The sequence below is a fragment of the Chroicocephalus ridibundus genome, chromosome 5, assembly GCF_963924245.1.
Source record: "Chroicocephalus ridibundus chromosome 5, bChrRid1.1, whole genome shotgun sequence".
NCBI classification, from domain to species: domain Eukaryota; kingdom Metazoa; phylum Chordata; class Aves; order Charadriiformes; family Laridae; genus Chroicocephalus; species Chroicocephalus ridibundus.
Genome location: NC_086288.1, coordinates 41,318,430 through 41,344,768, shown reverse-complemented (window position 1 = coordinate 41,344,768; position 26,339 = coordinate 41,318,430). Strand labels below are relative to the sequence as shown.

At 36.7% G+C, this 26,339-nt stretch overlaps 1 protein-coding gene across 6 annotated transcripts in view; it reads right to left on the bottom strand.

Annotated features, from left to right (window-relative positions):
- PALLD (palladin, cytoskeletal associated protein) overlaps positions 1 to 26,339 on the bottom strand; it is a 200,260-nt gene that overhangs the window by 118,758 nt on the left and 55,163 nt on the right. For 5 of the 6 annotated variants that reach the window (XM_063335042.1, XM_063335038.1, XM_063335037.1 and 2 more), the window contains 6 exons: positions 13,487 to 13,665; positions 11,092 to 11,158; positions 10,414 to 10,519; positions 9,395 to 9,469; positions 6,645 to 6,786; positions 6,308 to 6,331 (listed from right to left, as the gene is read on the bottom strand). In XM_063335042.1, the coding sequence (XP_063191112.1) occupies positions 6,308 to 6,331; positions 6,645 to 6,786; positions 9,395 to 9,469; positions 10,414 to 10,519; positions 11,092 to 11,158; positions 13,487 to 13,665 (593 nt within the window). The remainder of the gene's footprint in view (positions 1 to 6,307; positions 6,332 to 6,644; positions 6,787 to 9,394; positions 9,470 to 10,413; positions 10,520 to 11,091; positions 11,159 to 13,486; positions 13,666 to 26,339) is intronic. The other variant, XM_063335040.1, reaches the window with a different exon arrangement.

Here is a 26,339-nt window from a genome sequence, read left to right as displayed (position 1 = left end):
TCTGAAATGCTGTTCTCAGGGCCTTAAAACATATTTAACACTTGACTAAATGAATACAAAAGCATTCTGTTCACTGAAACATGTAAAATGCTTAGGCATGCAAGTACTTGACTATTTTGTCAGTTATTTAGAAAGAAAGATTACATTTTACAGAGTAATCCTTTCCCTTTATGGTTCATGAGTCCACTAGGAAGAATAATCTTTGGTAAGACAGAAAACTCTTGCATTTTAACAAATTTCATCACTGGCAATGTGTTTACTTCAGAATGTTTCTATGTATTACATTAAAGGCAGAGTAGTTCTTATATCGCAGCTTCATCTCCAAATGTCATCCTTAGTTTCCTCCACTGTAATGTACATACAGTCCTGGGAAATACATAAGGTCTTTTATTAGTAGTTGTTCATTACGATGCAATGAACAGAGCTATTTCTATAGATCACAGAATCTTCAGAGTTGGAAGGGACCTCTAGAGATCATCTAGTCCAACTCCCCTGCTAGAGCAGGATTGCCTAGAGCACATCACTCAGGACTGCATCCAGGAGAGTCTTGAAAATCTCCAGAGAAGGGGACTCCACAACCTCCCTGGGCAGCCTGTTCCAGTGCTCTGATGTAGGTTCAAAGCCATAAGTTTTCTGCTACACAAAGACAGCGGGTAGTCACAGTGTTGGTTTCCTGGTAAAAATCCAACCAAACACAACCCCACCATCTTGCAGACAACTTGTCTCTTATTCTCCCTCTTGTTTCCCTAGCCACCAGATATTTAACTCCAGCTTAATGGCAAAGAAATATGCCCATGAGGTAACAAGTATCTGTGCATATAAAGGGAACAGGAAAGTGTGAAAATAGAGAAGAACTGAATATGCAGAGTAGAACAATAGATGTTAGTATTGCAGACCTGTAGATGTTTTAACTTGCAGTAACACAATTAAAAAAGTATTAAATTTACTGGTTTCTGATATCACTATTGTATACACCTTTACCCAGTCAGGCAGCAGTTCTGGCTTATTTGGTAGGCTTTATGCCACTCAAGAAATGAAGAGACAAATTTTTAAAAGACACACAGAACTGACTATGTTTGAAGATATCTCAAACAACACTTACAAAATACTGAGAAGAAAACTGAACAACAACAAATGTGATTGTGGGCAATATAATGCAGTTTTAGGGTACAGAACCTAGGGTTACAGCATATGTAATCAACACCCAAGACGGCTGCTATCTAGCTGGTTCAGGTACAATAAACAGGAATACTGCTGTTGCAGCATGGACTTTAGTCCCTAAAGCAGTGTTCAGGTTTGAGGAGAAATTAAGCCGTTTACCAGGGTCAAGGAAAAGTTTATGCTAAAGCTTATGCTAAGGCAGTTATGATGCTGTAGATGCCTAAGCTAGCTTGTTTGAAATAACTCAGGTGTATACATTGAAGCTGAAATCAACGTATTCAGCAACATAACTGTGATGATTGATGTACCCCAACAAGCTTTAAATATTTACAATTGAAGAGGAACAGCAGCAATTTTTTTTTTTTTTTAAATCACATAGTACAAAAAAGATCAGAGATTTACTTTGAATTTGGAAGCATCAACCAGCAAGTACAATTGTAGCAGTCAGACTTAAGATGGGGTCACTGACAGGACCAGAATTCTGTAGGCACCTTGGGAGTGCGGAGCACAATTGAAAAAGTAATTAACGAGCAATAGTGCATAGGTTGATCAGGCCACCTTTAATGAAGGATAGTTTCAGCTTCTTTTCAGTTTTTCTCTTCATTTGGCATCTTGAGCTATAGCTCATTGGAGATTGCTTTCTTCAAGCCCTTGTTTTCACTAAAAAATGCAAGGATCCAAAATGCATGCTGACCTACTGAAGTTTCTGTGTTTTGAATTTCATCAGCTGTCAAAAAGCTGATTTTCTTGGTGTGAGGAGGCAGTAAGGATTTCTGTAACATTTGCCATATATTTTCAGTTTCAAACATTATACAGAAATAGGGGGCAATTCCTAAGGAGTTACTTACTAGAGTTGAAACAGCAGCCAAACAGGGAACAAGAAAGCACAAACCAAGAGAAGTGATGACTATCTTTTGAGATGTTTTTGGTGAACATACACAGTATTGTGCTTAGGAAAAAAGAGCATGTATATGCGGCAATTCCCTGGCAATTTAAGAAAAATTACTTCATATAGTTTTCTTCTTACATGCCATTAGACAATTGTTTTAATGTAATTCAATACAGTTTGTGGCTGTCTCCAGACAGCTGAGTAATGGTCAAAATATCAACAGCTGGCAAATGACTCCATGGGATTTTTCATTCTCAGGCAGCCTGTTCTTTGAAGGATTCAATCAGTATAAAGTCAAAACGTTCAAGAAAGAAATACAGAGCAGGTAATTTGACAAACTGTGATGCTGGCTTTAAGTAATCCGACTAGCTATTAATTCACAAAGCAGTCTGGAGAGATTTGTGATGCAAACTGATTTCTGTCTAGACAGAAAAAGGAGTGCAAAACACATTATGGTAGATAGAATATACCCAAAAAAAGTAGCCATCCCCCAATTCCCTGCCCCCTTGCTTCTTAATTTCTTACCTGTATGAGTTCATGGAACATTTTTCTTTTAAATCATTAGTAGTGACCTAGCAAAGGATAATCAGTGTTTTTGAGCACTATAAAGTTTTTATTGACAGTTGGACTTCGGTTGATAATGAGCAATTAAAGTCACACTACAACTTGTTACAATTTGTGTAAAATTCCATGGAAGTTGTACATTTGGAAAAATTTTTGGAAATCATGTCCATCTTTCAAATTTCTGAATACTTATCTAGCATAGCCAGGGCTCAGTATTGGGGCCTGTTGTGTTTAATATCTTTATCAATGGACCAGGGGATTGAGCGCACCCTCAGTAAGTTTGCAGACAACACCAAGTTAGGTGGGAGTGTTGATCTGCCTGAGGGTAGGAAGGCTCTACAGAGAGATTTGTACAGGCTGGATCAATGGGCCGAGGCCAATGGTTTGAGGTTCAACAAGGCCAACTGTCGAGTCCTGCACTTGGGTCACAACATCCCCATGCAACGCTACAGGCTTGGGGAAGAGTGGCTGGAAACCTGCCCGGAGGAAAAGGACCTGCAGGTATTTGTCAAAGCCAGCTGAATACGAGCCAGCAGTGTGCCCAGGTGGCCAAGAATAGCATTCTGGCTTGTATCAGAAACAGTGCGGTCAGCAGGACTAGGGAAGTGATCTTCCCCTTGTACTCAGCGCTGGTGAGGCTGCACCTTGAATTCTGTGGTCAGTTTTGGGCCTCTCACTACAAGAAAGTCATTGAGGTGTTGGAGTGTGTTCGGAGAAAGGCAACAGAACTGGTGAAGAGTCTAGAGTACAAATCCTATGAGGAGCAGCTGAGGGAACTGGGGTTGTTTAGCCTAGACAAAACGAGGCTGAGGGGAGACCCTATTGCTCTCTACAACTACCTGAAAGGAGGTTGTAGTGAGGTGGGGGTTGGTCTCTTCTCCCAAGTAACAGGTGATAGGACAAGAGGAAATAGCCTCAAGTTGAGCCAGGGGAGGTTTAGAACAGATATTAGGAAAAATTTCTCCACCGAAAGGGTTGTCAAGCATTGGAACAGGCTGCCCAGGGAAGTGGTTGAGTCACCATTCCTGGAGGTATTTAAAAGACATACAGATGTGGTGCTTAGGGACATGGTTTAGTGGTGGACTTGGCAGTGCTAGATTAACGGTTGGACTTAATGATCTTAAAGGTCTTTTCCAACCTAGATGATTCTATGATTTTGTGTTGATTTCCCTAACAATCTTGCAAGCGTATTCTCTATCAGCACAGAATAGCAACTGTGTGTTTGCTTAGGAACAATTTCCTCTGCAGGTATTGTTTTATCTGGCTACTTAAAGTATGAATTGCATCACAAACCAGTGCTGTACCTATTATGTTTCTGGTACGCACACAGCGTCCTGTTGTAGAAATTTTAAGATCCTTCATGACGTCCTAAAAACCAGTGTTACTTATTACTGGTATTACTACTAATACACAAAACACTGCTCATAATTTATGCCAAAAGGAAATATTTACATTTTGTCCAAACTTTATTTACATTCCCTTTGCATGCAGAGAGTCAATTCCTCACAAATAAACCAATAAGTGTACTGTCATTAATTTTAGTGGAGAGTAAGACACTGCATATTATTTGATAGGGCTTAGTAGGAATTGATACATGCACAAATCTTACAGGGATAGTACTTAGCTCAATGAATCCAGGGAGAACAAAATACCAAACAAACTCTTTCATAGGTTTTGGGTAGCAGGAAGGTGCTTATAAATATATATCACAACAGAATTACAAGCATGAAAAAAAAAAGACTGACAGCTGTCAGGCATTCACTACTGTTATGTATTAAACTGCAACAATACAGATATCAAAACAGTATTTTGAGATGCCTTCCTGCTCTTGCCTTGCCACCTACCTTGAGAGTCGTATGAGATACCTTGATATTAAATAACTTTTCTGTACCTCTGAAAACTCAAGAAATGCACCTTTCATGTAAGGATACATTGCCTAATACTCTTTAGAAGGCTTCAGGTATCTTCTTGCAGGCTCTGCAAGGTAACCAGATGTGGGAAGGAGAGTATTTAGCACCATCAACATGATGGTGCAGGTATGCGAGAGGTCTGGCAAAGTGACGATCTTTTTGGACTCAGAATCCCACTTTCTATTTCCCATTTCAGGTAGTAGTTATGAAAGGAAATTGTTAGCTTTGTGAACTATCATAAATATTCTTATTTATTCCACAGCAATATCCGTCAGATAGGCTATACGAACCTTGCAACTAACAGTACTGAAAAATACTTTTCACATCCAAAGGCTTGATATGATATTGAAACTCTCCTCAAACTGTTTTGTACTGTAACTTACAATTTTTAAGCCTTGAAGTTTGGATCATGATTGTAAACTACCAATACCCCATTGTTAGAACTCAGATGTGTTTTAATTCCTCATTAGAGGTTAATTTGGTTTTCCAGCACTCTTCTTCCCTTCACATGGCACACATTTCAAGCCTCCAAAAATCAAATCATTCAGTCACATGTATTCTGGGCATCAGCTGTTACTAGAGGTGATGATGCTGCACACCACAATTAATAATATTAACTGTAAGGATAAAGCATGCATGTGTGTGCGCATGTACACACACATATGTGTGTGTATATATGTATGTGTATGGTAGTCATGAAGTAGAATAGGCATATAACAATTTTCTGAAGCAGTAAGAAAATCAGTGAGTAACTGACAAAGAAAAGCAGAAGCTTCTTCCCTCTTCATCTCTTCTCCTTTACATGAAAGCTAAGAGAAAGCTGAATTTCTCCTAAGATTAAACATTCACTGCTTCCTCCTAGTCCATATCCTCACAGCCACACTGCTACTTTATAATCATCACCCAGCTGCTAAGTCTGTTCTCCCTGCAGTCAAAGGCTGCCAATGCAACCCCTCAAAGTTTAAAAGATCCCTGCATTGCTAAGGTCCTTCAATTCAGAGACACTCTTTGGGAATACCCAGGTCTTAGAAAACTTGTCTGTTTTATCTTTCTACACCACAATTAAAACTCCCTCCAAATTCAAGCATATTCAAGCACAAGCAGCCACCCTCTTAAAGAAAGGCTCAGAACTTATCACTCTCTTCTCTTCTACATGTTGTTTGCCTTAGAAACATTAAAGAAAAGAATAAATATTCTCTGTCTTTTAGCGTGCACTTACTATTGAAGAAACTACCACAGCATATAATGATGTATAATGGAAGCAGCCAGAGACAAGCTGTAGTTGGAAGAAGAACATTTCTCTTGCTGAAATCTAGGACTTTTATCTTGTGAAAAGGCTAGAAAAAACCAACGTGGCCTTGTTTTTGAGGATCATCTTTTACTTGCATTTTAAACACTTCACATCTGCCAAGCTAGATGCAAAACTAGCATTCAGTGGTTGGGTGTTATGAAACTCTTATGAGTACAATTTGGGTAACGGAATTTTGTGGGATTTGTTCTTTTTCCTCATTAGCATGTAAATTTCTTTTTTTCTGAGAATAAGTTTGCTTCAGTGTTTAAGCTGTGAGACTCTCCTTGCTGGTCTAAATGGAATTTACTGTTTAACTAATAAAGGACTTGATGTGAAGGACAGCGTAGAGTATGGAAGGTGTGATAAAGAAACATTGTCTTTAAGGGGGTTTCATATTACCGATGCTCAGTAGAAACACTTTTCTATTTATGGCTTCGGTACAAACTCAAAGAGCTAGTGAATCAAGAGATTGTTTTTTCATATGATTCTTACCAGGTTCAGTTGCAGATCGTGGCTCTGCATATGACATCATAAGGAGGGGAAACAAACAAGAAAAATGGTATTAGAGATTATATTAATAAACAACAGTATACTGAATGAATATATTATACTGAAATTGCTGTAGGCAAGTACAGAATCTGTGCAGACACATTACAAAATAAAGAAGACTTAAATTGTCAGTTGGTAGCAGTAGTTCAATTATTATTTCTAGCCATTAAAGTCACTGAAATGTGAGGAAGAGAGCACTCTCTCCAAAACTCAGTCCTGACAGACTAATTTCACGATCTTTCCCCTCACCACCCCACCCCACTTCAGATTATTGCCTTACTTTTTTGGAGAATTCTGAAGTCTGGAGAATCTTGAATTTCAACGCCCTGTCGAAACCACTTAACATGAATGGGAGGGGGTCCTCTGACCCTGCATTCCAATACCACAACTTGTCCCTCAGATGCTGTGGAGTTTTGTAGTTCCTGAAATATAACAATCACAATTCAAATGAACTGCAAGCATTTTACATTCTTAAAAATAGTCTTTTCTTCCCTTTGCATTTCAATTTATTTTATTGTGTCATTACATTTTTGCAATAGACATTTTCTGCGAGTTGTATTTTCACTCTGATTAAATTTAATCTATCAGCTATATAGGTAAAAATGACTGAATATATTATTTTCAAATACATTTTTAATATGACTAAAGATGGAAAAGGTGTAGAAGTATTTAATTCCTCAGACCATCACAATCAGGTAGCTACAGTCTGACCTTTAATTTTTCATCATTCTTGCACAAAGTGAAACGAAAATTCTGCAACTAGCTACGGTTGATTGACTCGGTCCTGAGAGAGTAGCTGTGCTGCCTTCAGGTCAGTCTCTAGAATGTGGAGTTGCTTTTCCTCTGAGCCATTTATAATCAACCAGGCAAAATTAAATAACACAAACATGATTAGGATATATTAGCTTGCATAGGGATAGCTTCTGAGACAGTATTATGCCTGTAATAAATTCTTGTGTACATCTGAAAAAAATCAGGAAGAGCCTAAAACTTTGATGAAGAACTACAGTAAGAGAGGAGAAGCACAGTACTTTAAGTAACAGAATTTACAGGAGACAGCCACTATTTTTGCCTTTGTTATTCATTTTAAGATTATAAATCAAAGAGTCTTTTTAACCACACTGTCTGTCTCATTCCCTTTCCAGTTTATTAATAAAGTTTTAGGCATGGATGCAGCAAAGCACTTGAAGTTAGGTCTAAGATCAGAGTTATCCCTAGTTACTATTCATGGATCTCTAGTTAATCAAATACATAAGAATTTTGTTACATGGAAACCTAAAATCTTTGGATTGTTCCCTGAAGTTTGCATAGAAAGAAATTTACTGCATAAGTACATTTTTTGTTGTTCGTATCTCATTCATTTCTTCTGTAATTAGAGTTGTTCTGGTTTGGTATGTCCCAACTGGCTAGAGCCAGTTAATACTGGATTTCAGGGACAAGAGATATGAGGATTGGGAAGAAACAGTGGAGTTTTGATTGCTTTGGTAGTTTCTGAATGAGGGCTGGATTTCTCTCATTTCCCACTCCTAGTAGGAAGTTGCCTGCCTCCCTGTCTTGCAGTAACCACATTCTCTAGCCCCTTGCACCTCCACCATTCACTCTCCTGTGATACCTGCAGTATCAGTGCAGAATTATGAGCAAGAGATTCAGACCTTTCCTGACATGAGAAAGGGATATGATAGACCCAGGCTAGACAGTTGTAGAGATCAGGGCTTGCTTGTATCTCTAGGCGAAGCTAACTTGCTGTTCCATACTAGCTTTTAGTCAACTGGTTTTCTGAAGTAAAAACCAGAAATACCTTCTTTTCTTCATTTTGAGTTCAACAAATGGTGACTAAATAATAGTTACTGTTATGGAAATGATGGTTTAAAGGCAAAATGAAATTCATATTTTAGATTAAAGTTGTATTTTAGGGATTAGGGAAATATGCCGTCCTCCTTTTTGCTGTTACCTAAGTCCCAGTTCTAAAGTTGCATTTGGGATGAATGTGGAGGTAAATATTGACTTAAATAATCACTTGAGAATTACTGAATAAAAGTTTCCCTTCTGTCAAGTCCATGCCTTACATTTTGCAAGACATCCCAATGAAGAATATCTGAACTGCTTTAAGTAACGTACCTCCATGGATTTTTTTCTAAAGTGAAGTAAAAAAGCCTGTGTTATTTGTTCTTGTCAGTAGATAAATTATTGTGAATAAGGCTTTATCGTGACTGTGATGTGTAATTGGTGCCTACCTTGTTTTATTTTACCAATTATGGGCATATGATTAACACACACAGAATATTCATGTAATTCTACCGCTGATTTAATAGGGTAAAAGGCATAAGAAGGCAGTGGAAAATTACTGTACTCGGCACTGGTGAGGCCTCACCTCAAGTACTGTGTTCAGTTCTGGGCCCCTCTGTACAAGAGGGACATTGAAGTGCTGGAGCGTGTCCAGAGGAGAGCTACCAGGCTGGTGAGGGGTCTGGAGACCAGGTCATGTGAGGAGAGGCTGAGGGAGCTGGGCATGTTTAGCTTGGAGAAGAGGAGGCTGAGGGGAGACCTCATTGCCCTCTACAACTACCTGAAAGGAGGCTGGAGAGAGGTGGGTGTTGGCCTCTTCTCCCAAGTGAACAATGACAGGACCAGAGGAAATGGTCTGAAGCTGCGGCAGGGGAGGTTTAGGTTAGATATTAGGAAGAATTACTTTACTGAAAGAGTGGTCAGGCACTGGAACAGCCTGCCCAGGGAGGTGGTTGAGTCACCATCCCTAGAGGTATTTAAGAAACGTCTAGATGCGGCACTTCAGGGCATGCTCTAGTGGCAGAGATTGTAGGTTGTTTGGTTGGACTCGATCTCAAAGGTCTTTTCCAACCATGAAGATTCTATGATTCTATGATTTTCTTAGGAAGTCATTAATACTGAAAAGGATAATGAAAACTGCAAAAATTTTAACACGATCAAACATTCCTGCATTAGGATATATAATTTTGATATTTCCTCTGGACTATAGAGTATGATATAAAAATCATGATGGATAAAACATACCTTTGTAAAAATGGGTGCAGAATAGATAGACTTAGGTCCATCCACACGGTGCAGATATGAAGTAGGGCTTTGAACCTGCAAAGCAATTCAACAATACTATAAAATGGAAAGATAATTGGTTTCAATAATATGGCCTGCATGCACTAATGCAATAATGCAAACTCTCAAATGCACAGTCTTACAGTGTTCTTGTTCTAGCACGCTTCTTGAGTGACATCACTATTTCACATCTATTTCTGAAATCAAAATGCAAGCTTTAAAGGCTTCTACACTTCCCATGGGAATTTTTTGTCCAACTGTCTTTGCCTTGAAGTATTTTGAGTTCGACTCCTGTTAATATAATTGAAGTCAGTCCTTTGAACTGGAGCATTTTTGCCTCTCCTGTTACTACATCCTTGACTGATGTAGTAATAAATAAATCTAGGTACCTAAAAGCTTACCATTAGCCAAAAGAAGGGAAAAGAATTTACGATGTACTGTCTAACAGAGATTTTTATTTTATTTGTATTTTACTATTTATATGCAAACTTTAAGTCATCCACAGGAGCATTAAAACTTAGGATAAACTAATGCACATTGATTTTCTACATTTAACTTCTAGGCAGTAACAATATTCTCTAAAAGGCTCAGGGAAATTAAAGCAATATTTAATTTAATAACAGAATTTAAAACTTTTGCTAAAAAATATTGCAGGCATTCATTTGTATTGCATTCTTCTGGAATTGGACCAAGTCACTAATAAGTGATATACGCTGTAATTTTCATCATCACCAGATATGTCAGCTGCTCACATGCCATGTTGATACACACTGTGTAAGAATCCATATGTATATTTACTCCTATGTCCCATTCACTAGATATACACTTAATTTTTTGAAATAATCATTCTTAATACAATAACATAAATTTATATTTCAATAATATAATTCCTCAATATGAAAGAGTTTTTCAGGACTTACAAATTTTGAAATTAAATTTTAAATACTTTTCCTAATTTAAAAATTGGTATCTAAAAATACCTGCTGACTGGGCACAGAGATAGGTTGAATCACAGCTGTGGTGACTCCAGACTTTGGTGTGGAAGATCCTATTGTCAAGGAAACAGAGGTGGTTTTCTTTTGGGCCCTGAAAAAAAACAAGCCAGCAAGCACCTTATAACATCTGCAATCAGAATATGTTAGTTTGTAACCGATAAGCCACTTTGTATTTTTTACATCTGTAAATATGTCATTATCAGCTGAAAAGATCAAATTGGAGGAAGCTTGAGTAGAACACAATCTTTGGCTAATTCACACTTTCACACGCAATAAAAAGCACTGACTTGAGATACAAAATAAAATGTGTTTTGTTTCTTATTAAAGAATGTAGGCCTCTGCATGGTGTTTTTTTGGAGGCACAGGGCTGGGTGATTACAAATGAAGAACTGGTTAACTTAAAGTGACTCCTGAATCTGAAAAATTGATATGAACAAAAGAGCTGTCAGGGTACGGCCAGACTTCTCTGACAGAACAAGTACATTGATACAATCTACAGTTATACTACTACACTACACATTTATATCACATGAGAGAAGGAGAAAAGACAAGACATATGCAAACATACCCCAGGTGCTTATTCAGATCTCAAACTACCAAAGATTTTCCAGTGTCCCTTATTAAGAACATTAGCACAGCATTGGTCCTACTTTGCACACTTACTGTGGCATAGCTCCAGATTTTGATTTGAAAATTAAACTTTCACTCTCCGAGTCTGTGGAACTGGCACCTGGAAAAGAAAGTATTTTCAGTAATCTCATATCCTTATACTGATTTATTTAATGTTTACATTCCAAATAAAATACTATTCTACTTTTGCATTTCACCTCAAGAGCTGAGAACCCTGTAATAAACTACTGCAGATTTTCTTATCTGATAAAAGATTGTAACTATGTACTTTAGACAGTTACAGAAATCATAACCATGCCGATTTAATTGCAAATTGTTTTCCCTAGGCTCTTAGCTGTCTTCCTTCATATTGAAGCAAATATGAACAAAAAAGAAAAAAAAAATGCTGACTACTACCACTCTACTGGAAATATATGATTTTATTTACTTGAATGTTAAAACTAAAAGCTTAAGCAAACATATGGCTTATACACAGATAACAAATCTTCAACCTTACGTAAGAGCAACTCAGTATAGCAAGACATTTTCAGACTAAACTTGCTACTCACAGTTCAAACTATTTATATTAACCTATACATAACATTTATGTACTAGTATTTCTTGCCAGTGGAAGTCTTGGTGTAACGTATGTGTTTGGCAATACCCTGAACTCACTTAAAGAAAATAATATGAAAGCATTTGTTCACTTTGTCTTAATTTTTCCTAACAACTGGTACTTCACACAACATTTATTCCAGACATTTACACAGTAGATACTATTCCTTAAAGGATTTGTGCATACATATGCATAGCTGTATTTGTAATAGAAATCATAAGCAGTTCATAATCAAGATGCATAGTATAGCGTAGACTGATTCCAACGAAACAAAATTTGGACTGAGGTACCCAAGTACCCTATTTATTTACAAAGTTTAGACTACAAAAATCAAAGCAACAAGTAGCCCAGAAAAGGTAAGAAGAGAGAAGCAATGTCAAGTGAGCAAAGCGGGTCTACATGAAAGTATTTCACTTGAGCAAAGGATAATGAGGTCTTACGTGGCTCGGCCTGCTGCACAGAAGAAAGTATGAAGCATCCGTGTCATCAAGACTATTAATGTACAAAGTAATGCTTATGTGACATTCCGGTTTCCTTAAAGATCATAGGGGAATAACCTAACAACTTGTACAACTCTCTCTCTTTCAAAGTTACATGTTGTAAAACTTCAAGATAGCACTTCCACAGAGTAAGACTGCCAGATCTTAAAAAAGGAGTTGTTTTATTATCTCTATAATAGGAGATAGGAGTTGTTTTATTTATCTCTATACCTACCCATTTCTTTTTTAGTGGTGTTGCTTCTATTATTATAAATTCACACAGTATTATATATTTATATTATACCTAAGGATTTCTGAAATCATGCATACTTCTGCAAAGAAAAGTCTTACTAGAATCCATAAGATTCAGAAAAGTCTTGCAGATTTTGCTATTATATCCCAGTGTGGGATAACAAAGTTCTGAGAATAAAACACAAAGAAAGTAACTCTATAAATGCACATCTGTCATGATTTAGCTAATTTATAGTGAAAAGTTTATTGCTTTGTTAATCAAAAGCTATTTAATCATTTTGCTATGGTATTATTCAGATTTCCTATGAGTATTTCCTATATTAATTTGGTTTATGCTTTCAATTAACCATCTAAATAAATTTTAATGAGCTACAATACTGGTAAAAGAATACATACTACAAAAATGTTTCAAAGATACATGAGTTAAAATAAAATTCAGTATCCAATTAATAGAATCATGCCCAAAATACAGTCCTCCACTAAAAAAATAATTTAATAATTTTAGTTATTAAATTTAGTCATGTTAATAACTTTCCTCAGAGAAAATAATACTTGAATTATGACTAATTTTGAAGTCAAGAAATATTTTGACAATTACTGGCAGCTGATTCTGGACAAAACCAGTATGACTGACTTTTAACTGGACCTAAAGTCAGTGTACCACATGTTAAGAATTATAATACATTTACCTGTGACTGAACAAGACTCATTTGGGGCAGCCGCATTTAATAGCATTGGGAGGAAGTTCAGAACTGAGGTGGAGATGATTACTGCTATCGTGAAAATCATTATTGGTATCACCAGTCAAATCTTTGATTCACAGAAGGTGCTACTTAAAAGCTAACCATATGCCAAAAGCTCTGCTTGTTCCTCCTTTTCCACTCTTTATCTTACTTGTACCCTAAATAAATAGTGAACATTCCTTGAAATAGCTGAATTAGTATGATGTGATGTTTAAAATGTGTTGCATTAAAGGGAAGCAGAGGAACACCATAAAAATACCACCAAAGCAAACGTAGTCTTAACACACAGAACCAAGAGTAAACTTCAGCTTAGTTATCTTTACCTGTATATTCAAGTATCTTATTATTTCATCTCTTACCTTCAATGAATATTTCAGCTGATGTACTATCTGAACCAACGGAATTTGAAGCCAGACAAGTATAGCGTCCAGTATCGTCTTCAAAGGCTTCTGCTATAATTAGTGAATGAAGTCCTCCACTTCCAGAACGGATCTGAATGTCAGGCGTATTCTGGAGTTCTTTTCCTTCACAGAACCATCTGCAGCCCACACACATTTAGAAATACAAAGAAAAAAAGAACATAAAAGATTGGTTCAGGCTCATCGCACACAAGAAGACATTACATTCTGCTGCAAAAATCTAAATTGTTACTGAAATCAGTGCGTGGTACTTTGAAGTGTTTAATGGCATTTGCAAAGAAAGAACTTGCTGGAATACACTTTGTTTAAAAGGTAGTGAGACATTTCTGAATGCTAAGAAAATTGTACACACCTACAACATAAAGCTATTCCCTGTCTTGTTTTGGTAGAATTAATGCTTCCTGCATGTCTCGCTTTGACAATTTCAATCTAACTTGCTACTCCCTTCTTCCTAATACTCACCGATTCTCCACACAGGATGTTTGATTTTTGTCTATCATGCCCAGTCAACCTAATATAATCCCACGGTACAGGTTCCATATTGCTAAAGTTTAAATAGGTTTACTCCTGCCTCAGATCAGGAACATAAACTGGTTTTTTAGCCCTAGATTTTTATATAAGTATATAATACATGTTCCACTACCCAAAAAGTATGCCGCAACAAGAGGGTTGCCTCGGGTATAGGCAAAACAGACACTTATCTGGGATGAATTATTACTAGGTAAAAGCAGAGCCTATTTTGTTAATGTTGGGTCAATCAAGCGTTTTCCAGTGCAGGCTGCCCGAAGAGCTAGTCCGTGTTCTCAGTCTGCATTGATTCCATGAAGGCACCAGCTCCCATCTTTTTTCTGTTTGATTCCTTCATATCAGCTAGTTCTATTCTCATAGGCTATTCCCTGATTTATCCACATCTCTAGCAGCCCAGCAAGTTTGTGAAGTGGATAATTCTTTTTCTTACAGGGGCTGCTATGTATTTTTGTAAGTAATGGTAGATTGGTGAGTCACTAAAGGAAAATCATTAGGGAACAGCCTTCCTTCCATTCTCAAATTTTCACTATGTCCTGAAAACATATTTTGCCAAGTCCTTCTGAGCTCCAGCCTTACAAACTCACTCTGATTTTTATCACTCTTCCGTCCCTTCCTCTCAGCCCATAACCCTAATCTGTGCTTTCCCATGTTCTCTCTTTGCCCTCCTTTCCCTCTTCTTCCTTTGCCACCCTAAAATTAAAATCTTGCTGTGGTGAGAATAAAGACAAAATGAGTAATTCTTGACAGCAAGATGCATTCTTTTCCCCCCATACACTTTACTTTCCTACTGTAGTAAGGATTTAAAAAAAAAATAAACACAGAAAGTTATGGAGAGTCAATTCCAATTAAATGATAATGGAATTTGATTTTCCCCTGCCCCCACCACCCCCCCCCAAAGCAAAGTAACCCCAACGAGTTACAGAACCCCCCTCCCTATTTAGGTAAAGCATGCAGGATGACAGATACCACTCAATAACAATCAGTGAGTAGTCTTTAGAAATGAACTGCCTCACTTTTATTGCTCTTTTTTCTTAAACTACATGTAATTAACAGAAACAAAAAATGTGTCACAAAACTTTCTTCTGAAAATATTAGATTGCAAAACTTGAAATTTCATGCTTATTTCAGAATGCAGAGTTAAGAAACCTAACAGATTTACACAAGACAATTCCCCTTAAATAACACCCAGAACTGTGGGCAAGCCCTCTGTGTTTATGAACAATAGATCTTTTATTCCTGAAAGTAAAAAAATGTTGATAGTGGCATTAAAACCATATATAATTGTCTCACGTAATTAAAAGACTAACAAGTTCCTTTTCTGTCTTCTGTTGTGCCCAGACAGTGCACACGGAAAGTATCATTTTTGGAAGGAACTAACAAACTTCCATTTGTTTACTCAGTAGACCCCTTTGGCCTACTTTTACAACTATTGGGCTTGGAGACAAATCTATTCTGTCAGCTCGACTGCCAAAATTAACATTTCACTTCCCCTTCTTCCCCTCCTTTCCTCTCTTGTCACAAGTCCTCCCTTCTCCCGGTGTGAGGACCTCTGCTACTATTTCTACTTATTAGACCTTAACAGTCCTAACCTCCGTGCAGCCTTTCCTAAGTTAGATTTTAAACGATATGCACAAGAGAGAGGTTAATTCAATTTCTAGACAATCACAGACAAGAGCCTGTAATATGAGGCTCCACTTAACCATTAGTTCCATTTTTCTTTCCTTTCCAGAAACATCCTGCAAAGGAAAACCTCTCCTCCAAGCCTAATTATTTTCTCAGAGAGATCCCATTATAGTTTCATGCGTGTTGTATGGCTTTCTACTGTCTCACAAATTCCACACTCACGAAATGTTTAAGAAACTGTGATAAGCATATGAACCTAAAATAAAAAAAAAATTCATTTACATTTTTTTGTCAGATGATATGTAATAAGCAAACTGTTTTCTTAGGAGGACAAATTCTACACTGTCCCTTGATTCGTGCATAGACACAGTCAACCTCACATAGTGGGAGCTATTCCTCAACACTGGTTGGGACTGAGACTTATTGCATCACATCAGTGACATATCACTGAAAACGAGTCCTGACCTGCTACATCAGACACTGTCTCCCACAGAGAAAAACACACAAGTAAGCAATTCAATATAAAATTACCTCAGCCGTCATTAAGGTGACGTTTGATGAGTGGGAAACAGGCCTGATGTTGGACGGCACTGTTTATTGTGGAAAGAAGAATTCACCTTCACAATGGGCAAGAGAAGAGTTATTTGAAATGAAGAATACTGGGATAGAATTAGTCATATGCTCTTTCCTTTTCTAATTGTATTTTTTTTTCTTGTCTATCTTCATGGTGATAGGAGAGGATTAGTTAATGTGAATTTGTTTTGGAGATTACCTCAAAATTAAGTGAATTAGAAAATACTTAATTGAAATACTTACCCTGCAATAACTTGGCAGTCACCAGTTCAGTTCAAGAGAGTTTGTGAATTAAAAAAAGGGTCAGCTAATAAAGCTAAATGAAGTATTTTTTGCACAAACACAGACTGAATTTGTTTTCCATCTTTTATATAGCATGGGCTGCTATATGGCATAAAACTGCTATCTACAGGCCCCCTTACTGCCATTACACTTGGAACAGTCATAGTAAGAGAATTTTCTGCTTCTAAGGACTGAAAAGGATTCAAAGACAAATCACTGAATCACAGAATGGTAGGGGTTGAATGGACCTCTGGAGACCATCTAGTCCAACCCCCCTGCTAAAGCAGGTTCACCTACAGCAGGTTGCACAGGATCGCGTCCTTTGAAGCATTCTCTGTTTCTACAGAGGGATCACCAAAGCAAGCAATAAATCTCTATCAAAGGGAGACTGAGCCACAGAAACCAGAAGGGCTCATGGCTAGACACAGAAAACCCACCACAAAGCAAGTCTTACAAGAAAATTCCAGCTTTATGTTAACTAGGGCAGCATTAACTCACGTCCAGTCTGTTCCAGCCTACTGATCCTCTTGGGGATAAGAGGATTACTATCTAGCTGTGAGAAGGCAATAATGCTTCTGGAGAGCCAAAAAACCCCAAACCAAACCACAACCAAAAGACACAGAGAGCAACACAGAGGAACAAATGCACTGCAAATGCTTTTGAAAAAGAGAATTCCCTGTATAGAGAATTGTTTTAAAAATACATCTATTTGACAGGTTCTAGATACTGAAAGTACAAAATTTATCTACTCATTTCCCTATCCCTTTGCTATGGGTTCTCATTATTGTATGACGTGTGCAGATAGAAACAAAAGAGGCAGAAAGAACAACAAAAGGTTTTGCATATGTGTGTACATATCAGTCCGCAGAATAAGAACTCAGGATGGCATCCTAGGTGCGTTCCTGCAGGCCATGCTAGCATTCATGCAAATTTGTAGAGAACTGTCCCCTTGAAAGAGAATAGAAACTGCTGTAACGATGTCAGATAAAGGCTGGCAAAAAAATAAAATAAAAGAAATATAAATTCTAATTAAATGAAATTCATTTTATTCAAATGACACTGAATTTCTCTTTTCTTTCCTACTTCCTTCTCCATTCTCTTTCCTCCATTTCTCTTCCTGCCTGCAGTTCTACAGTACCACTCTTTGCTTTGCCTTTTCTCCACCTATGTGTAGTTTTCAGCTACATTGTATCTGCTGTATGTTAAAACGATAGCAATTAAGTATTTAATGCAGACATTGAAACACAATCACTAGACTGGAAAGTCAATACTCCAAGGAAGCAAACCAGAGGTATTTTGGTAGCAGGGGAACAATGGTTAAGATACTCGCTTTTCACGCTTCAAAGCCCACTTTACTTTTCCACTGGCTATGTTATTGCATGACAGCAAACAAAAAAGGACAGTCAGATGCCAGGTGAGTAGCAGTTCATGCACACTGGCATCAAGTAGCAATTCACAAAGTATGTCTTTCTTTTTCACTCTTCTCTTCTTTATGCCCTCACAACCCTCCATGCATGGAAATACATACGAGCACATGTGTCTGGGATTTTAATGACTGTGAACAAAATATAAACAGAGTTGAACAGTACACTGACTGAGTAAGCACCAGGGCCTTAAGAAAAACAGTTCAAGGCTCTCTCTAATGCATAATCCTGCTGGAACTTGTGTTTTTTGAGAGTCACTAAGGAATAGAGAGGTTTTCCTTTCTGCACACTCTTAAAAGCTAATTTAAAATGGCAGCTGAAGTGAAACTTTAAGACACAGCCGTAGGGAAGAATTATAATAGGGAACTCTGACCACTACAAAAAGTGCAGAGAGATAAATTGTAAATTAAAAAGTAAGTTTATCCTTAGTGGTGTTAAGTACGTCCAGCAAGAAAAGTTAAATTAAATATTCTGACGCTCCTGCACTGGCAGAGTCAGCATTTCCATCACAATCCTGTGTGTAACTTCCATGTTGTTTTTTCTCCATTCAAGTTAAGTAGTCCAACACTCCCAGACGGTAAAACATTACTACTTAAAGAATTTAACTGGATTTTTAAAAGAAATCAACTTCATCATATAAGATTTAGAGTACACTGCAGTAATCAGATTATTCAGATGCTGATGTTCTTTGCACACTGCTCAATTTTTGTGCAACTCGCAATGCAATATTTTAATGCCTTATATACAATTTCATTATTTGTATAAGTAATTCATAAAAGAGTTATCAATAACAACATATATACTTTAAATATTTATATTTTGTAATCTTACAAGAAAATGAAGATCTGAATATAGGTGCCGGTGCTTTGCCTGAACTTCCAGTTAAGCAATTAAAAAATGGCTCTAATGATGAAAACCACAGAAGGCAATTTTATAATAAAAAGTGTGTTTACATTATAAACAGTATACATTATATACTTATTCAGAATTTAACTCATTCTTCAGGTGTTGCACAGTGTTCTCCAATCTCTCACAAATGTCAATGACGACTTCACATCCAGCTGAGTAAATTGCACAATTAGGTATTTGGGGACTAAACCTGCTTTCTCAAAGTGTAAAAAAAAAAAGGGCAAAAGAATACTAAAATAGTTATATTTTCAAGACACTCATCAACATTTCAGCCCACAATTTCCTACAAGTTAATTCTGCTCCCTCTGAAGTCAAGCTTTGCATCATGCTCTGTGCAAGGACGCAAGGAGGAGGGGGTACAGAGGGTAACAGGTGTGACCAGCTGAGCCACGTGCTACAATGCTTCCAGGAACAGTGAGCAGTGGCCTCTGTTGCGGTTTGAACGCTGCAGTAACTCCAAAGATCATTTTTTTAGCTCATTCCTGTCATTAGGAAAATGCCTTCCCTACATTCTTGTGTAGATTTTCCAAGTTTCTTTCTGTTCACTTTAGTCGTGGGACAAGGATTCTGCTCTGCTTTAACATTTCAGCTGGGGAAATAAGCTGAAAATTAGCTTGAGCTTTTGACAGCTCCAGAAAAGATATTCCAAGTTACAGCAGAGATCCTGCCTGTAGCTCCTATCATTCTCACTGCAATGTTCCACAGCCTTACCTAGCTGTGTACATTTAATTACAAAAAAAAACCCCAGTACTGCCACACTTGATTAAAAACTAATTGTTCTGTCTTAAAATCACAGCATTAGCTTACAAGTTCTTAATTTTTTTTAAGATTGTATCTTGTCTCTGTCTTTGCAATTGTTTGTCTTTGCAATTGTCTTTGCAATTGTGAGTGTGGCCTCACTTTACAGCTTTTAAGCATAGAAGGTTTTAAAAATATATATTTATGATGGAGGCTTTTAATTACCTGAATGATAGAGATATTCACACAAGAAAATACAAAATTGATGTTAGAAAGTATGAAATTTTAACACAACAGAGAATTTAAGATAATTTGCTTGACAGTTACCTTTGCTTATTTTGAATTTCTCTAGCAGTGGTATAATGCATGCCACTGATTTCAACTCTGTTACTGCTAAATTATTCTTAGGCACAGTAAGAATTTTTGCCACAAAATAATTTTTTCTGAAGTTACTGAACTTACTGAAATTTACTCCTACCACAAATATACTCCTGAGGCAACTATCTCCTATTTCCCAAGGCCCTTCTGCTTTACCTCAGCGTTTTGTTATAAGCTATTTTTAATGGAGCACCTTAGTCAAAACAATTGTGTGCATTATAATATGAGCTAAATGAGTGAAGGTATTTGCAATAGTGACTACATCTATTGGTCATTCTATGTATTTTTTTTTAAAGGAATGCCTACAGCCCTGTGTAGATTCATACATTTCTTTTTTTTTTTGAGAGTCTTAAAGATGTGGCCTTGGTGTGGAAGCAGTATAAACTAACTTAAATAAATTAATTTTTTTCAAAACATTTATCATAATTTGACTGTGTACTAAGGAGAATTATAGAGAACAATGAGTTAATAAAGCAAAACCATTGTAATTTAGTAACATTTCATTGTTACAAATTTCACATCTCTGTGTTAATCTTTTCTTATGAAAGTCTAGGAGATATGCATGATGTGATGCAGTAATGAAATACATGGATGTAAAGGAAAAAACGGTGAGATTTAAAGAACAAAACTGAATTACATTCCATGCCTATAATGAAGAAGTTTAATGCTAATCTTTTCTTTATAGAAACCAGAGATAGTGTATCATATAGAAAAGAGGTAGCGGCTGAGTGACTTATTTGGATATGTAATCCAAAGCTATTTATTTGTGATAGCAGGCTGCGCAGGAGGTTAAGGTATGTTCACTACTGTCTTTTCACTTCTTGCAGAAGTAACTTTTTTAAAAATTATGTTCACTCTTTTGTTTAGAGCTCTGTGATTATAAGAAAATATCTAAATATTTAATAGAAGAACAATGACAAGCATTTAGCAACTTTCTTGCTGAACTGGCTTCAAAGCCTCATAGATGCATTTATGAAATATGGCAAAGAAACCAGCGAAGTGACTCTTGTTGTTGACAGTACCGTAGTGTTGGGGTAAATGATATTTTACAAATGCATCCAATAGTATCCAAATGAGATACCGCATTTCAGGTAATTCGTTTCATCACACAGAACAGAGACATCTGTGCAGCTGTATATATTCACTAAGAAAAATCAAGGAGATCATATTTCTTTAACTGGCCAAAAATGCAGTCAATATTAAAGGAAACTCTGTTTTCTTTATTTTCTATTTTCTTCTCTAACCAGTATGAACAAATATCTTATGCCTATAAAGCAACTTCTTCCAAAAAATATTGCTTATGTTAGTCAATCATCCTGTATGAAATAACCGAATGCTGAACTGTATGCTGAATAACTTATTTTCCATTTCTGAAGTCCAAAGTGTAAATCCTACCTCATATCCTATTTCGATTTATCTTTGCCCTTTGCTCCAGAAGATGTATCTTTTTTCCTTATCTTTGTCCATCACCAAAACACAAAGTACCTTTGAATCTCTTGATCCTAACTGCACGTTTTCTGAAGACAAAAGCATTGACCAGGTGTAGATGTAACCCACAGATTTCACAAACAGTTTCAGAAACCTTACACAGAACTTTCTTCTCTGTATTTGGGCACAAGCCCATGCTATAAATGTGTCACTTTCAGAAGCATCAATTTAACTGACAAATAGATGTGGATAAATAACTCAGTTCATTCTAGATTTGGGTAATCATCAGATCAAAAAAGAGAGAAAATACCATGCAATTTAAGGACCAATTATGTAGTGCAATCTGCAAACTGCATTTTACAACAAGCGTGTATTTGCAACACATACAGCTAGTTAGTTAAAAATAACAATGCCTTCTCATTTCATTGAGTAACTTCTATAACTAGTGAATTTGCAAATTATGTTTCCATGTTCATCTATGTAAATAAAAACCATGAATAAAACCCCCAAAATAATTTATATGCAATTTAAGATACTAAGGTTTCTACACTATTATCTGTAAGGCATTTTTGAGGGTGTTGGACTCCTCAGATGGTGGTACTGTACTGCAGGTTAATTTAATGAGAGTCTTTATAGCAGACATTTTCTTAAGAAAATTCAGAAATCTTACTGCAGAACAAGTCATTAACAATATTTTATGTAAAAATTTCCCTACATTATCTCTTCTTGGACAGTTTTTTCACACTTGACTATTTTCTAGAGCATTATTTTGTATCTGACATCCTCAAGTCTACAGGAGGTATTTTACATAATTTTCTATTTGGTTAAGCTTGAGTTACCAGCACCTATATGGGTACTACTGCCACTTAAACTCAGCCACACATCTGAGATAATAGCTCCTAATGTGGCTTTCGAGATGAAGTGCAGTTTGTGCAAAGATGGCTAGAGCTTCTTTGCAGGTGCCTAAAAAATATCTCTGCTGCCTCACGCGTTAGCCAGACTGAGAAAGTATAAAACGGAATAATCAAAGGGGAAACTACTACTAATGTCAAAAGAGACTAGAAGTTTCCGTCTACTAGGCACCTTCTGGAACAACTGAAGAGTCAAAAGAACTCTCTTCTCCACTATTGTTACAGTTCTGTATTTCAGTAATGAAAGCAATCACTCAACAACGTGGATGTCTGCGCTTGACAATATGTCATTTTTTCAAGCTCTCGTTACATATTGAAATTGAAATAAATTCCCTTCTGAACAAAGTGAATACTGCCTCACAACAAAATACCTTCAGCTTTAGGAGGCTAAGCTGTTAAAGGTCTCTTCCCTTCACTTAAAATTATTTTCCTCAGATATAAGACCACAAAATTTCACTATAAAAGCCTGCAAATATCAGGGGGAAAAAGCGAGATTGGATTGGAAATAGAAGCAAGCTGCAATAACCCAGTAGTTATTTATATGTCTTTTAATATACATTTTATATGTATATGTTTTCTCTATATCATTAAATATGAGTTATGGCAAAATAATTGAATAGTTGCAAATTCCCACTTGTCTTAGCCCCCAATTACACCACTTACGTTTGGAAAATGGTTGTTTGTTTCATAAATACAGTAGTAAAACCATCTGTAACCTCTCTGGGTTTCAGAGTTAAAAAAAAGAAAGAAAAAAAGAAAAAGAAGGAAAAAAACCCCACAACACAAAACATATGAATACTCACGGATCATAATCTGCTCTGCAGTTTGCAAAATTATTTAAAATGCATTAAAAAGGAAAATTCTGTGGCCTTCTGACATATCTACAAATGCAATTCTCCATCATGGGTTAGTAAAAACAAAAGCCAAGAAGGACGACAGTAGATACAGAAAAAGAATGTTCATACAGTAGTTTTGTGGTTCATTTACCTATATTTCAGAAGACTTTACGCTAAAATCAGTAGGTTCTATGAGCAGAAAGTGAGAGGAAGAATGAAGCAAAGTACAAGTTCAAATTAAAACAGGCAAAGCACATAGTGCTAATGTACGTTCATTTCATTCCTTAACATTCCATTTGTCTTTTTATGTTTCATATTTCACTGGAAGATTTTTTTTTCTTTTGAAATATCTTATACATTTTGATCTCCACTGCAGTATAGGCAACAGCTGGCCTCCAATGACAATAAACATGGAAGCTGCTTCCACGTATCAAACCACAAAGACAGAACAGTTCATAAATGTGAAGAATGAGGAACTGCAGTCACAAAAAGCTTTGTCCCTAATATTACGGATGGATTTTGTAGATGCTTTCATTATTTTTTTTTAATGTAATTTAGGTTTAAATGATTACCAGATATGACCTTTCATTTTCCACACTTTATACTCTTGGAGGATTATTATCACAGGCAGAACTGTGAAACACTCTACACAGAATTCAGCACCTGAAACATGCATTTAACTAGTTACTATATAGGAGCCCCATGAAATGCCAGATAGTGAGTAATAATTTATTTCTTTCTGAAAGGTTATTAAATTGACCGATTTTGTACAACTTCCTTCTTGGGCCTGAAACATCTTACCCTGAAGTCAAAGTGTGGTAGACATTATCAGCATTTCAGATTGTTCTACTAATGCATTTGTCAGTAAGTCAAGCAGACCCCTTCTGCTTGTGTCTGTAGTTGTGCCAGCACAAATTGATTTATTTGCTGTTTTGTTTCATGCAAAGATTATAATCTCTTTACAAAAATCAGCATATTGGATTTCCAAAGTAGAGATGCTGCTCCATATTTTTTACCCTGTGGCAAAAGGAACCCTTTGCCACACATGGAAATATATACATGTGAATTTTCTCTCCAAAATGTATTCCAAAGATAATCCAGGAAACACTGCCTGTTATATTTTCTATTGAGTGTCCTCAAATATTTGTTTAAAGGAAGTTATGGAAACATTTTAAAAAACAGTCTGTCTTGAAATGCAACCAGCCCCATACTGAGAGTCAGTGGTGGGAGAAGCACATGAGAACAGAGTTACAATTTAGTACTTCAGAAGAAACACACATATGGTATTAGAGATAACATTTCTGCTTTCATACCTTTTGTTCTCAGCCTCAGAGTGTGCTGGAAGAGCCAGCTAGAGCAGCACACTACGCCTCCCTCATTTTACTCCACCATTCCCTCCGCTCATCCATTTTTCCCATTCTGTTCTGTTAGGCATACACTCACATGTATTTTCAGTAAGAACATTCACCATAATTTTCCAGAGTGTCTAGCACATGGCACCTATCTTACTGAACATAAGCATTGGACCACCCGGTAACACGGGGCTAGACAGGATCTAACGGTTCATAACAACAGTTCCCTCTAATCTACTGTGCACCTCAGCAATTGCACAATGACTGTTCTCGCCTCTGAGGTAGCTGAATAAAAAGGCCTCTTTAAAGAAAAGCTCAATGAATAGGATTTTGAGCACTGAAATAGTAATTGAAAATAAGATAATTAGATATGTTGCATTATTGAGAAACAGAGGTTAAGCGCTTTGTCCATCGTCACTCAAGAAAGGTAAGAGCCAGGTCAGAACTCAGCTTCCAGTGCCTTAACTCTAAGACCATCTTCCATGCACTGACCAGGTCTCTAGAAAAGAGCAGATTCTGACCTTGCACTACTGTTAGCCTTAAAATTATTATTCAATCTCTTAAAAACTTAGCAGATTGGAAAGAAAAGACCAATATAAGTTATTACAAAGCACTGCATGGCAACAAAGTACTGGAGTTTCATTCTTAGGGGTCTGTTTGCCTATTGTTACAGAATGATCTTATGTGGCCATCTTCCATTAACTCTGAGGGTAGTTATGCACCTAAGTCTCTGGTGCATGCACTAAATAACCATAACTACATTCACTTAAATTGCAGATACCATCACTTGGCTTATGCAGACCTAGTCTTGCAAGTTACCACTTCTGGTACTTGATAGGAAATTAACGTGATCACAGAAGAGAAGAAAAGAAAGAAAATCAGTGAAGACAGTTACAGCACGTTAAAAAATTAAGTATTTAATAATCACATATAAAAGGCTGAACATTTTTCAGACCCAAAGAACTGTTGAGGCTTGTAGGATTAACACGATTGCTTGTCTAGCTGAAATGGAATGCATATCATCTCTAATAGAAAAGCTGCTCTCAGCTATCCATTATAACTGTATACTCCTTTGACCAGAACTGAATTTTGAACTTGCATACTGTCATTATTTTGCCTACATGGGGAGGGGAACCTCTTACAGAACTGCCAGGCATAATCTTCCAATGGAATAATGTTTTGAACTTTGAGAGAAAGACTGTAAAGAGTTAGGGAGTAAAGAAAAAGATGGAAAGTTATAAGGATAAAATTGCATTTATGCAGTTTAAATTCTATACATAAGGTAGATTGCATTTAATATGGCTGTGGTGAGCTAGTTAGTGTCAAGTTCATGGCTGGCAACCCACATTTCAGATGAAGCAGCAGTACCTCTCAAAACCACAATACGTAAAAAGGGGAAGAAGCTGAGAAGTATTTAGACCAGTCACTCTAGTTCATAGAAAAAAACCCAACAACATTCATTCATGAAAGCTTAATAACATGCAAATCAACAATAAGTAAAAAGAAACCTCCATCCAGGGTGTGTAGTCTAATTCACACTGACAACATGGAAGTGGCAATGGTGGAAACATGCAGGTTTACCTTCATAACTGGCAGACATCTTACTGGAGTTATGAAAGGTAGAAAGTTATTAAATCAGCTATAACAGATATTGCAGTCAATGAGCTTTTTATAGGCACAATTAAATGATGCCTACAGAAGACAGTTATCTACGTTACTGTAGCTGTATTATTCAGCTGTAGCTGAATAAACCCTTTCATTCGTCGCTGCAACATTAGCTAAATAGACCAGATTTAAATACAAAATGAGAT